The 13,749-nt window shown below is 45.1% G+C and overlaps 1 protein-coding gene across 2 annotated transcripts in view; it reads left to right on the forward strand.

Moving 5' to 3' along the window:
• Window positions 1–13,749, forward strand: part of ATP11C (ATPase phospholipid transporting 11C (ATP11C blood group)) — a 104,864-nt gene that overhangs the window by 77,220 nt on the left and 13,895 nt on the right. For both annotated transcript variants that reach the window (XM_075260236.1, XM_075260237.1), the window contains exons 19-24: window positions 4,684–4,947; window positions 6,934–7,102; window positions 7,287–7,389; window positions 7,544–7,689; window positions 8,979–9,038; window positions 10,438–10,565. In XM_075260236.1, the coding sequence (XP_075116337.1) occupies window positions 4,684–4,947; window positions 6,934–7,102; window positions 7,287–7,389; window positions 7,544–7,689; window positions 8,979–9,038; window positions 10,438–10,565 (870 nt within the window). The remainder of the gene's footprint in view (window positions 1–4,683; window positions 4,948–6,933; window positions 7,103–7,286; window positions 7,390–7,543; window positions 7,690–8,978; window positions 9,039–10,437; window positions 10,566–13,749) is intronic.

Here is a 13,749-nt window from a genome sequence, read left to right on the forward strand (position 1 = left end):
CGGCTCTCCAGCTGTTGCAAAACTACAACTCCCAGCATGCATACTGGCTCTTCTGTTCTGGGAACTCCCATGGAAGTGAATGGAGCATGATGGGAGTTGTAGTTTCACAGCAGCTGGAGAGCCGTACGTTCCCTACCCCTGCTTTAAAGTAATGGAAGCAAGAACTAAGATCTGGAGAGAGCGCACTATAGATTGTAAAGAAGGGCACCAGGTATTGTAACTATGTGTTCTGAATTTATATTACTAAATACAGTCCACCTGTAAAAATCTACATCATCCTTATAATAACAGTATATTTCCCTGCACAGCATACCCTGCAGATGCTTGGCTGGTAGACTCCTGAAACTTCTGACATCTGGAGCGGCGCAGGGTTACACCCCATGATGTCACTCCATTACAGAGCTGCTCCTGGCTGTTATAGGGATGACTAATGCACACAGTCAGGGTATATTTTTTATAGGTGCATTATGCGTTTTTGAGTAATGAGATCTGAACAAAAATAGTTGACCTGCTTTGTGTGGTTCTTAATCTTCTCCCTGACTTCAGACATTGGCTATTGGAATAAATGCTGTGCCGCAGGAGACGCTGCATTGCAAATGAGGCTTAGGAATAATGCTGAGCCCTTGGATTCACTGACTACTTAGGCACTGAGCATACAATGTATTGAATGGGTGCTGATAGTGTGCTATTCTCAAATATCATCTACATATGTATACAGTACAGACCAAAAGTTTGGACACACCTCATTCAAAGAGTTTTCTGTATTTTAATGACTATGAAAATTGTAGATTCACACTGAAGGCATCAAAACTATGAATTAACACATGTGGAATTATATACTTAGCAAAAAAGTGCGAAACAACTGAAAGTACCGTATTTTTCGGACTATAAGACGCACCCAGGTTTTAGAGGAGAAAAATAGGGAAAAAAAATTTTCAGGCAAAAAATGGTAAAATATTTAATGTATGGGAGTTGTAGTTTTGGAACAGCTGCAAGACCACATTGACAGGTGACCCTGCAGCTGTACGGGGATGTATTGGGCCTTTTTTTTTTTTTTTTGTGGGGCCAGGTGTACTTTTTAGATATACCATTTTGGGAAATGTTTATTGCTTAGATCACCTTTTATTTAATTCAGAGGCAAAACAGAGAGAAAAACCCAGCGGTTTAGCACTTTTGATTTTGACGTTCACTGTACATAAAAATATTAGTAGACAGGGCATTTTCAGACACAGGGATACCTAATGTATATGTTTCACAGTAATGTTATACTTTTATATGTATTCTAGGGAAAGGAGGTGAACTTTTATTTATTTTATTTTTTATTATATTTTTTTTAAGTGTTTATTTTTTTTTAAGTGTTTTTTTTTTTACTATTTTATTATCCCCCGCCTAGGGGGCTTGAACCTGCAATCATTTGATTGCAAGTCCCATAGACGGCAATACAAGTGTATTGCCGTCTATGGGAGATTCTATACATTACTATCGCGGAGGGTCATAGACCAGCCGCGATAGTAATATATATCTATGACAAGCCTCGGAGCCTTCATTAGCTCCCGGCTGTCATTGGAACAGGTCGGCTCCTGCGGCCTCGCTGTGCAGGAGCCGGCCTGCATCACTAAAGGTATGGGGCCGGTGGGAGGGGGCTAACTGACTGCCGGGACCTGTGGAGGAGGAGCGGATTTGCAGCATGGCCGCGCTACTGCCACCGCTGGTTTTCTTCAGCGGCAGTAGCGCGGCAATCTGCAGGCCCCGGCAGCTAAGACAGTCCCCGGCATCTGCTGTAATAGACCGGCGGATGCCGGGGAGTGTCTTAGCTGCCGGGGCCTGCAGATTGTCACACTCCTGCCGCTGAAGAAAACCAGCGGTGGCAGTAGCGCGGCCATGCTGCAAATCCGCTTCTCCCCCCCACATTCAGACTATAAGACGCACCCTCATTTTCCTCCGAAATTTTGGGGAAAAAAAGTGCGTCTTATAGTCCGAAAAATACGGTATGTCTTATATTCTAGGTTCTTCAAAGTAGCCACCTTTTGCTTTGATTCTCTCTTTGCACACTCTTAGCATTCTCTTGATGAGCTTCAAGAGAATTCCCATGTACATAATTATTTTAAAATTTGTAGATAATTAAAAGTATTAAACATTTTTGCAAATATAAGTAATGAAACATTTTGCGGAGTTCTAAAGATTTTCTCTAAATATCTTGTGATCACAGTCTGTTGCCAGTGGATATGACCATGGATGCAGGACCTTTCTAAGGTCATAAAATCTGCCATGATTTCCTTATTGTGGCCAGGATATCTTCTCACATATGTAATGTGCCTGCCTGATAACTCAGCTACAATAAGAAAATCATAGTTTCTGCATTAATTGTCATAACTAGAGATGGGCGAGTGCTATTCGAAACGGCAGATTCAAATAGTACGCTCCCATAGGAATGAATGGACCGGCCACTTTGCCCCCTGCATGCCAGCTGCTCCCATTCATTCCTATGGGAGCGTGCTATTCGAATCTGCCGTTTCGAATAGTACTCGCCCATCTCTAGTCGCAACCATTGACAACCGAACAAGATAACAGACAGAAAGTTAGAGAAAATCTTTAAAACTCTGCCGAATTTTTAATGACTTATATTTGCAAAAATGTTTAACTTTTATTTATCTACTAGAGATGAGTGAACACTGTTCAGATCAGCCGTTCCGAACAGCACGCTCCCATAGAAATACGCTGCCGGCAAAGTGTACGTGCCAGGTGCTTCCATTCATTTCTATGGGAGCGTGCTGTTCGGAACGGCTGATCTGAACGGTGTTCGCTCATCTCTATTATCTACAAATCTAGATATGATTATGTACATGGGAATACCCCTTTAAGGTAACTTATCAAGTCATGCTTTACAAAATTTTGACATCAAATAGGGATTTGCAACTTGTTGAATCTTTTTGCGCACAAACTTTTTACTATGCAGTTAATTTTGCTTTAAGAAGTTGAAGTGAAACTGAGCCTGGTTAGTCTGTTGAACTGATATGTCACATTTACCAAATGCGACTTTTGGAAAATTGCAAATATTGTTATAATCTCACTTTAGAGTGACGTAACAGCTCTGGACAGACGTCATAGACTTAAAGATCAACCAGATTTATCAACCAGTGTGTCATGTTTGATTTCACTCATATTCTTACAATGCAGACTTCAGCAAAACTGTCTTTAAAAATCCCCTTACGATAAATCTCCCCCATAACTAAGCTTTTGGAAAAGAATATAGTATAGATATTTGAGGGAATTTATGAAGCCTGGTGTTCAGTATGCCAGTCTTAGTGAAGTCCTCCAGTGGTCCTAACAGCAGCTGAATTAATAAGAGGAGGTTTTGACGCTTGGGTCAGAATGGAAATCTACACTGGGAACTGACGTAGATTTCTTATACAAGGCAGCTTTCACACGGAGTAACGCTCCGCTCATTCTGACACGTAAACATGTGTCAGAGTGACCGCTGTGGAACAGAATCCCAATGACTTCAATGGGTGCCGTCTTACGCGCGCTACACATTGAAATCAATGGGAGGCTTTTTAACCCAGTGATTTCAATGTGTAACGCGCGTACGTTGGCATCCATTGAAGTCAATGGGATTCTGTTTTACAGCGCTCACTCTGACACGTGTTTAAGTGTCAGAATGAGCGGAGTTTTCTGGCGTGTATTGTAATAAATATATCAGGCCAAAGCATCTCTTTCCTGCCTCAACAACTTTCGTAAAAAGTGGCAAGTGGGGCACAGAATGTGGGAAGTGGCAAATTATTGGTGCCAAAACAGCTGTACGCCAGTGATGCGGCACAACTATTCCCATCTATGCCAGTTTTCTGATGTTGAGGGAATAGTAAATTCCCCCAATTATGTGCCGTGACATGTCTGAGTAAAGCTGTGATGAAACCTCCAATTGTATAGTTCCAACATATAGAATATATATAATACAAAATAAGTTTGTGCCTCTGAACACAGCCTAATAAGACACAAGTACAGCAGTGGTGGCCTCTGGTGAAGTCTCGGGGGCATCTGCAGACTAGGAGCCGTATATAGTCCCCTCCAGGGTAGTGACGTGATGCTCTGCAGCTGCGTCATTCCCTCCTGAGATCCCACACAATTGCAATCCCCTACATTACCTAGAAATAGGAAACAGGCGGCCCATGTCAGCGAGCTCAGTAACTTAATACATGACAGGTTTTTTCTAAAGGGATTTTAATGACTTCAGTTTATTAGGATAAACACACTCACAACTTCAGTATATTTTCATTACAACATCTGTAAATTCCTGCCATATCTTTATTATATTTCTGCTGGCCATGGAGAGCGTTGTTTATTACGTGGTGCAACTAACAAATGGGATCTTTTCCATAAGTCAAGGGAAACCATCGTTCTCAGATGGATCCCAAATGTCTATGGCTGCTGTCCGTACACCAAGTAACATTGCAGACTGCTGACAGTCTGTAGTCAGCGGGCAATGGGCAGCCAGGGGAATTTCAGTGTCCTGTAGCTGCCAGGTTAGTACACCTGGAAATAAGCATATGTACGGTACGGTAAGATTGCAAAAAGACGTTTCTGTTTCCTCACAGTAAGCAGAAAGAGCCTTGTTTTTCATTACCACAATTCTATAAATTAAAGTGTTTTTTTTCTGTTCTTTCTTCCTTGGAACACTCTTTCTAGGCTACAAGAACAAGCTGCAGAAACCATCGAGGCGCTCCATGCGGCAGGCATGAAAGTGTGGGTGCTAACTGGAGACAAAATGGAGACCGCAAAGTCCACGTGTTACGCCTGTAGGTTGTTCCAGAACACCACGGAACTGCTGGAACTGACAACCAAAAATGTGGAGGAAAGTGAAAGGAAGGAGGATCGTCTACAAGAGCTTCTCCTGGAGTATCACCGAAAGCTGGTGCAAGAGGCACCGAAAATAAAAGGGAGCGTCAAAAGGCAACTATTTCTGCTAGAGATGATTTCTTACTTTCTCCTGCTAAGGGCGGGTTCACGCCTGCGCCCAGTCTCCGCTTTGGGGTTTCCATCTTCTGCCGGCAGTCAATGTCCGCCCGTGAGCGTTTTGTGGTTTCCACAGCGAAACCGTTTTTCTTTTGTTTTGTTTTTTTAACCAGACACAAAGTCTTGCATGACCGACTTTGTGTGCGGTTAAAAATACAGTTTCGCCGCGGAGGAGAGAAGACTCTCACGGGCAGACACTTTGCAAACCCATTCACATGAATGAGTTTGAAAACTGCAGGTTTCTGTCTCCTGTCCAGTTTCTCGTGCAGAAGACGGAAATCTGCAAAGCAGAGTCCGGGCGCAAGTGTGGACCATCCTGATAAAATCTCTTCACTTGGCGGTGTTAACCAGTATGGCTGCCATTAAAACTCTAGCAAGTTTTACTACCCAGCTTTCTCAGACATTTGGAAAGCCTCTACAATATAGACACACTGAATGCATTCTTATCCTATTAATATTATAAAGCTGAAAGTATGTGTGTTTGGATGTTTGTGTGTTTGGATGTTTGTTCCTCAATCACACCTACGCGGGTGAATGGATTTGTCTGAAAATGCGCACATACATACCTTGGGTCCCGGATTGAACGATAGGCTACATGGAATTCCCGTACACCACCGCAATTCACTCCCGTGCCCGATGCTTCTCACAGTTCAATTCGCTGCAGGACCTGGCATGCTGTAGGACCTTGGATGACGTCATACCAGCCCTTTCAGCAGCTCACCTGATGGGGGAAGGGGGGCATGAGGTAGGAGGAAGGAGTGACCACATGGGGAAGCGGGTAGGGACAAAGGGGGGTGGCGGGCGCCAGGAGGGAGACCAGGTAAAGCGTTCCAGCGGGCCGCAGGGTGGGGGGGGGGACGGGGTAGGTAAGACGGGGGAAGAGGGCATGGGGTAGGGGGAAAAAGGGGGCACGGAGTAGGTAACACGGGAGAAGGGGGCATGGGTTTAGGGGGGGAAGGGGGCACGTTCCTGGGGGGCAAAGGGGCACGTGGTAGGAGGAAGGAGTGACCACATGGGGTAGCGGGTAGGGAGAAAGGGGGATGGCGGGTGCCAGGAGGGAGAGGAGGTAAACAGTTTCAGCAAAGGAACAAGCCTGCGCACCGCTCCAGGTGGGTCCCGCAGGGGGTTGGGGTTCCACGGACGAAGTCGCGGGTAAAAGCTAGTATAGAATATGTGCCATTCTGGAAGCTCGGTGTCAGCTTTAAAGGTGCTCTAATAGATATCCAGTAATTATATGTCAAGTGTTTTCATTACATATCCGCGCTCAGCCAAGTGTGCATGTGTTTTCAGTGGGGAGGTTGGAAAATTGAGAAGGCAGTGCCACTGTCACAGCTCCGCCCTAGTGGAGACAAGATGAACAGTAACCAAGGAGCAAAATGCATAGCACAGGGACACATTTTGTAGGTACTGGCTTAGGCCTCGTGCCCACTACCATTTCTGTTGTCGGTGCGCTGGGCGTGTTTTTCACAACTAGCGTACTGCCCATTTATTTCTATCAACCTATACACTCGTCCATGTATTTTCACAGGCCCGTACGTAGGGTTGTAAGCCTGGGGGAAAAACTCAATGCCGATCTTGACTGTTTTTGTGGCCTAGGCTCACCAGGAGTAAATTAATGGAGGCCCGGCCGACAAATGGATATCATCCATGGACCGTTCTAACACAGGCCTGGCTCATGTACACGGTCATACATGAGGCCTAACGTGTAATTTTGTAAACTTGCAGCTCTTCGAGCCCCCTATAAAGATATATAAGATATGGATCCGTACAGAACTTCAAATGAAAGAAAACCAAAGGATGTTCACGTTCTACTTTATGTGGATATATGGAGTGAAGGTGACCGAACTGTGTCACTTTAGTGGTAAAATACGCACGCGTTGCATACCTGGGTCACACAAGTAACCTGACATATCTCTGTTTCAGGAGCTGGACAGGAAGTCAGGATTACGGGCTGATCATTGACGGTTCCACATTGTCGCTCATATTAAACTCCAACTGCAGTTCCAGTCACTACAAAAACATCTTTCTGCAGATTTGTCAGAAATGTACAGCGGTGTTATGTTGTCGTATGGCGCCGCTGCAGAAAGCACAGGTATGTATCATAGCTTGGTGTGACACGTGCCATTGTGTGTAGCAAATACATTGCTTTGTGTTAACAGACCGGCCTGACTTTTCTAAAGCCGCCTTCATCAGTGAATGTGGAGTAAAGTGTGTAACAAGGTATAACGGGTTTCGTCTCATTACTGACACAAGAATAATTGTGACTTTCTCTGCAGATTGTTAAAATGGTAAAAAATAGTAAAGGAAACCCAATTACTTTATCTGTGGGAGATGGAGCGAACGATGTCAGCATGATATTGGAAGCACACGTCGGGATAGGTACGCTCTGCCTTCTTCATACAGCTCGATTCTTAACTTAAACGAACCCGAATTTTCTCATATGCATCCTTTTTGTGATGACCTCTGCTGACAGGTCCACTTTAGTAAGTACTTCTATTCATCATGATATAACTAATCTGTCATTTACTTCCAGGTATTAAAGGAAAAGAAGGCCGACAAGCAGCCAGAAATAGCGACTATGCCGTGCCAAAATTTAAGCACTTAAAAAAACTCCTCCTAGCTCACGGCCATTTGTACTATGTCAGGATAGCGCACCTTGTACAGTATTTCTTTTATAAGGTAAGGACTTCAGGGCGCTATCTTACTGCGTTCACCAGTCTACAGGTCGTCTTCAGTACAGGAGTGTTTTCTCAGGAATAAATCAATTTTAATCAAGGCCATTTCATTAGACCGGCTTTGATAATGAGCAAAGTAACTTTTCACTGAAGCTACTGGAGTTTGCTAGATCTGCATTTAAAGGGGTTATTCGGGATGTACAGTTTGCTTCAAGGAGGCTGGGAAAGGTGGAAAAAAAATAAATCCCATACTTGCCTGTCCCCAAAGCATCGGTGTCTCCCACTGCAATGCAGTCCTGCAGCTCCCGGAGTCTTGTTCCCGCAGATGTCCTTGCCACACGTGACCACCGAGGCCAATCAGCGGCCTAAGGAAAGGACGTGGGGCATCACAGGTGACGTATGCGAGTGATGTTCGGGCTCCATTTCCTGACCTCCTTGCGAAAATCTGTTTATCCTGGACAACCCCTTTAATGGCATAATCACTGTATATGTGATCTCTCATTGATGCCTGCACCATGTATGAGCTCTTCCCAGTAAACCCTATTGCAGGGTTTAGATATAAGTAGATGCATATGAAGATAATTTGAATTATCAGGATTCTTGCATTTTTTTCTATTAGAGTCCAGGGGTAGGGAACCTTCGGCTCTCCAGCTGCTGTGAAACTACAACTCCCAGCATGCTCCATTCACTTCCATGGGAGTTCCCAGAACAGCAGAGCCAGTATGCATGCTGGGAGTTGTAGTTTTGCAACAGCTGGAGAGCCGTACGTTCCCTACCCCTGTATTAGACCTTCCATGGTGTAGCTTCATATTTTTCGGGTTGGACATACATATTAGATGATGTTTGGCCAAGATCTCCAAATTTTATCTAACAACTGAAGTATTTACCAGGCTAAAAATATTGATGATCTATCCTAAGTATAGGCTGTCAATATCCGACCGGTGGGGGATGTTTTTAGCAGCTGATGCACAGAGAATGGAGCAAGGAGCAGGCAGTTCTGTTTTCTATGTAGTGATCAGACCAGTGTGATACAGTCCACTTTAATAAGCGCTCAGATCAGGCACTACATAAAGAACAGAGCTGTCTGCTTCCTGCTCCATTCTCTGTGGCTCAGCTGCTGATCATGAGAGGTGCTGGGCTTTGGACCCTCACCGATAAGATATTGATGACCTATACTTGAAATCGATCATCACTGTAAGGTAGTCACATTGGGTCTTGCCATTGTCTTCAGCTGTTGTCGTAGACCTGCACCAGTACTATAGACCTGATTTCTATTTTTAATTTTCTTTCCAGAACCTGTGTTTCATCCTGCCACAGTTTTTATACCAGTTCTTTTGTGGGTTTTCACAACAGGTATGTATTCAGTCCAGCTGGTAATATATCTGGAAGAGTAAGGTTTAGTGAATGATATGACTGTGTACACAGAGGCCAAGTGTGGCCGCAGGGTGCGGTCGTGGCTGCGGTCAGACAGGGAGCGCTCTGCAGGATTTGTATTGGTGCGGATTAAGTTTGAGTTGAACACTTTCTACAACACTTAAGAAGTCATCTGGAGATTATAAGATGTCACCATACATTTTCCAGGTTTGAGGCAAGGAAGGCTAAATATGAAACTGATGTTACAGTTCTCAGTCTTCAGAGAAATTCAGTCACAGGAGAATAAATTCCTTATGTATAGGAATCTCTTCTTCTATGACACTGATGTTTATAGACTTCAGACTCCTTACTACTAGTCCTCTAATAGATGTGAGGGTCCGGCTGCCAGGTTCCTCTGTAATCAGGTGGATGGGTCCAAAAATCCTCCTTCAGAATGGTGTCACTGGCACTCCATTGCCTGCAATGGTGCTACCGGCCTGCAGCCTCATAGAGGTGAATGGAGCACCAGTCATGCAAGCGCTCTGGCGCTCTATTTACAAGTGTGGCTGCTTACTTGAGCATGCGCATTATGCTCCTGTAGTTCTATAGAGTACAGATCGTTCTGCGCATCCTCGCGTGAGCAGCCACAAGAAAATGGCCGCCGGCCCGATGGCAGAGCCGACTGCGCGGGCATACAAGTGTGACCCCAGCGCTGGAATAAGACGCATGAAGAGGACGTTCCAAAAGAAGATGGAGGCAGAGCTGGAGAGAGTTCTCTGACAGCATTGGGGACGCCCCCAGTGCTGTTTGAGCGCTGAGGTCCACCCCCAGTGCTGCAAGAGAACTCATTTGCATACCGACGTAAAACAGATTTTTAACCGAACGGCGGGGCGAGGAAGGCATCTAAAGGTAAGAGAAGAATAGCCTTTCTTAAGGCTAGTCCTGTGTGTCAACTAGGAAACAAAAAAGTTTTTAATGGTACAATCCCTGTAATTGATGCTGGTCCTGACTATGGGATCCTACCTGCTTTAAATACCCCATAAATTTGCAGGCCAGTCTATACCAAGCATGCACGTTTTTCTCACTGAGGAAAGAATAATACGTTGCTGCAGTTTCCCCAGGGACTCTTACCCTTCCTCCACACAGATAAGATTGGCAGTCAAAATCTGCGGGATTAGATGACTTGAAACTAAAATGTACAAAAATCTAAATCCCACTGCTTTAGCTTTTCTTGTAAAACGTAAGGACAGAGATCTGCTGAACTTCTCCGTCTCTGCAAAAGCTGTCAGAGAAATAAGACGGCTGGTAATACTTGTACAATAGTGAAGGGTTTGGGTATGGAACCGTCAATGGACATGTGAAATCTAATCCATCTCTTTCTATTTCCTCTTTGTTGTAGCCGCTTTATGATGCTGCATACTTGACCATGTACAACATCTGCTTTACCTCGCTGCCCATCCTGGCTTACAGTCTGTTGGAGCAACACATCAGCATTGAAACACTTATAGCAAATCCTAAGTTATATATGTAAGTATAGGTGACCACATTTATGACCAGGGCTATGGGCCATTTAAAAGGCTTCACCCAAACTGGTGTAGGGCTGACCATAGGGCGTCCTCTTATTAGTATCACCACCGAGCAGGTTTTTTTGGCAGACAACAATATGTTGAGCACACCAGTTATTCTGCAGGATAAATATTGTTACTGAGGAATATATATATATATCTATATTATAAAAATGAATTCTTGTCTGTCTGTCTGTCTGTCCGTCTGTCTGTCTGTCTGTGCTCTAATGCGAACCAAACGACTGGACCGATCTTCACCAAATTTGGTACAGAGATACTTCAGATATCAGGGAAGGTTTAAGATGAGACTCCAACTCGCTCGGAAGTACCGTTGCTGAGATACAGCATTCCAAACACAGTGCCCCCCCCCCCCCCCCCCCCTTAGCCAATACAAACCTGCAAGACTTTCACTCATATTCCAACTGCAATACACACAGTCACTCCACATGCACAATGCAACACTGATATCCAAACTGAGATACACGCATCAGAGGATTAGATACACAGATCAGCACACAGTATTACACACCAGAGGATTAGATACACGGGTCTGCACACAGTCCCACACACCAGAGGATTAAATACGCACTTCTGCACACAGTTTCACACACTAAAGGATTTGATATGTGCATCTGCACACGGTTCCACATGCTGAAGAATTAGATACAGGCGTCTACACACATTTCCACACTCCAGAGGATTAGATACGCACGTCTGCACACATTTGTACACGCCATAGGATTAGATACACGCGTCTGCACAGAGTACCACATACCGTAGGTTTAGATACACGCGTCTACACACAGTTCCACACTCCAGAGGATTAGATACGCGCGTCTGCACACAGTACCACATGCAGTAGGATTGAATACGCGCGTCTACACATAGTTCCACATGCCGAAGGATTAGATACGCGTCTCTTCACACAATACCACACAGGGGAGGATTAGATACGTGTGTGCACACAGTACCACACTTTGGAGGATTAGATACATGCCTCTGCACACAGTACCACAAGCCAGAGAATTAGATACGCGTCTCAGCACACAGTATCACACGGGGGAGGATTAGATATGCGCGTCTGCACACAGTACCACACGGGGGAGGATTAGATATGCGCGTCTACACAGTACCACATGCCATAGGATTAGATACACGCTTCTGCACGCAGTACCACATGCCGGGGGATTGGATACGCGCGTCTACACAAAGTTCCACACGCCGTAGGATTAGATATGTGCCTCTTCACACAATACCACACAGGGGAGGATTAGATACACGTGTCTTCACACAGTTGTACACACCATAGGATTAGATACACGCGTCTGCACACAGTACCACATGCCGTAGGATTAGATACTCGCATCTACACACAGTACCACATGCCGTAGGATTAGATACGCGTGTCTGCACACAGTACCACACTCCAGAGGATTAGATACGCGCGTCTGCACACATTTGTACACGCCATAGGATTAGATACACACATCTGCACAGAGTACTACATGCCGTAGGATTAGATACACGCATCTAAACACAGTTCCACACTCCAGAGGATTAGATACATGCATCTACACACAGTTCCACACCTCAGAGGATTAGATATGCGCGTCTGCACACAGTTCCACACGGGGAGGATTAGATACGCGCCTCTTCACACAACACCACACAGGGGAGGATTAGATACGCGTGTCTGCACACAGTACCACACGGGGGAGGATTAGATACGCGCGTCTACACACAGTACCACATGCCATAGGATTAGATACATGCATCTGCACACAGTACCACACAGGGGAGGATTAGATACACGTGTCTTCACACTGTTGTACACGCCATAGGATTAGATACACGCATCTGCACACAGTACCACATGCCGTAGGATTAGATACGTGTGTCTGCACACAGTGCCACATACCGTAGGATTAGATACGTGCATCTACACACAGTTCCACACGCCGTAGAATTAGATACGCGCCTCTTCACACAATACCACACAGGGGAGGATTAGATACACGTCTTCACACAGTTGTACATGCCGTAGGATTAGATACACGCGTCTACACACAGTACCACATGCCGTAGGATTAGATACGTGCGTCTACACACAGTTCCACACTCCGTAGGATTAGATACGTGCCTCTTCACACAATACCACACAGGGGAGGATTAAATACGCGCGTCTGCACACAGTAACACACGCCAGAGGATTAGATAAGCAGGTCTGCACACAGTACCACATGCCGTAGGATTAGATACGTGCATCTGCTTACAGATCCACACGCCAGAGGAATAAATACATGCATCTTCACACAGTTGTACACGCCATAGGATTAGATACACACATCTGCATACAGTACCACATGCTGTAGGATTAGATACGCGCGTCTACACACAGTTCCACACGCCATAGGATTAGATACGCGCCTCTTCACACAATACCACACAGGGGAGGATTAGATACATGCATCTGAACACAGTACCACGCTTTGGAGGATTAAATACAGGCCTCTGCACACAGTACCACATGCCAGAGAATTAGATACGCGTCTCAGCACACAGTTCCACATGGGGGAGGATTAGATACGCGCATCTGCACACAGTACCACACACCAGAGTATTAGATACGCGCATCTGCACACAGTACCACACACCAGAGTATTAGATACGCGCATCTGCACACAGTACCACACACCAGAGTATTAGATACGCGCATCTGCACACAGTACCACATGCCAGAGTCATTAGATACGCGCGTCTGCACACAGTTTCACTTACTGGAGGATTAGATATGCGCCTCTTCACACAATACCACACGGGGGAGGATTAGATACACACACCTGCACACAGTACCACACGCCGGAGGATTAGATATGTGCATCTGCACACAGTACCACACCAACAAGGATTGGATACTTGCATCTAAACACAGTACTACACGGGGAAGGGTTAGATACAGCTTTACTCCAGGTATCCATAACAACTGATCACAGGTTTTTCACTGACATCCAAAATGAGATACACACAATCACATGACGCTTATGGGCATACACACAAACCACATACAAAATACATCAGTGCAAAACTGGACAATTCTTATGGGGCCACTACACAAACATAAAATGTAATATACCCGTGCGAAGCCG

This window comes from Leptodactylus fuscus, chromosome 11 (genome assembly GCF_031893055.1).
Source record: "Leptodactylus fuscus isolate aLepFus1 chromosome 11, aLepFus1.hap2, whole genome shotgun sequence".
Lineage (NCBI taxonomy): Eukaryota > Metazoa > Chordata > Amphibia > Anura > Leptodactylidae > Leptodactylus > Leptodactylus fuscus.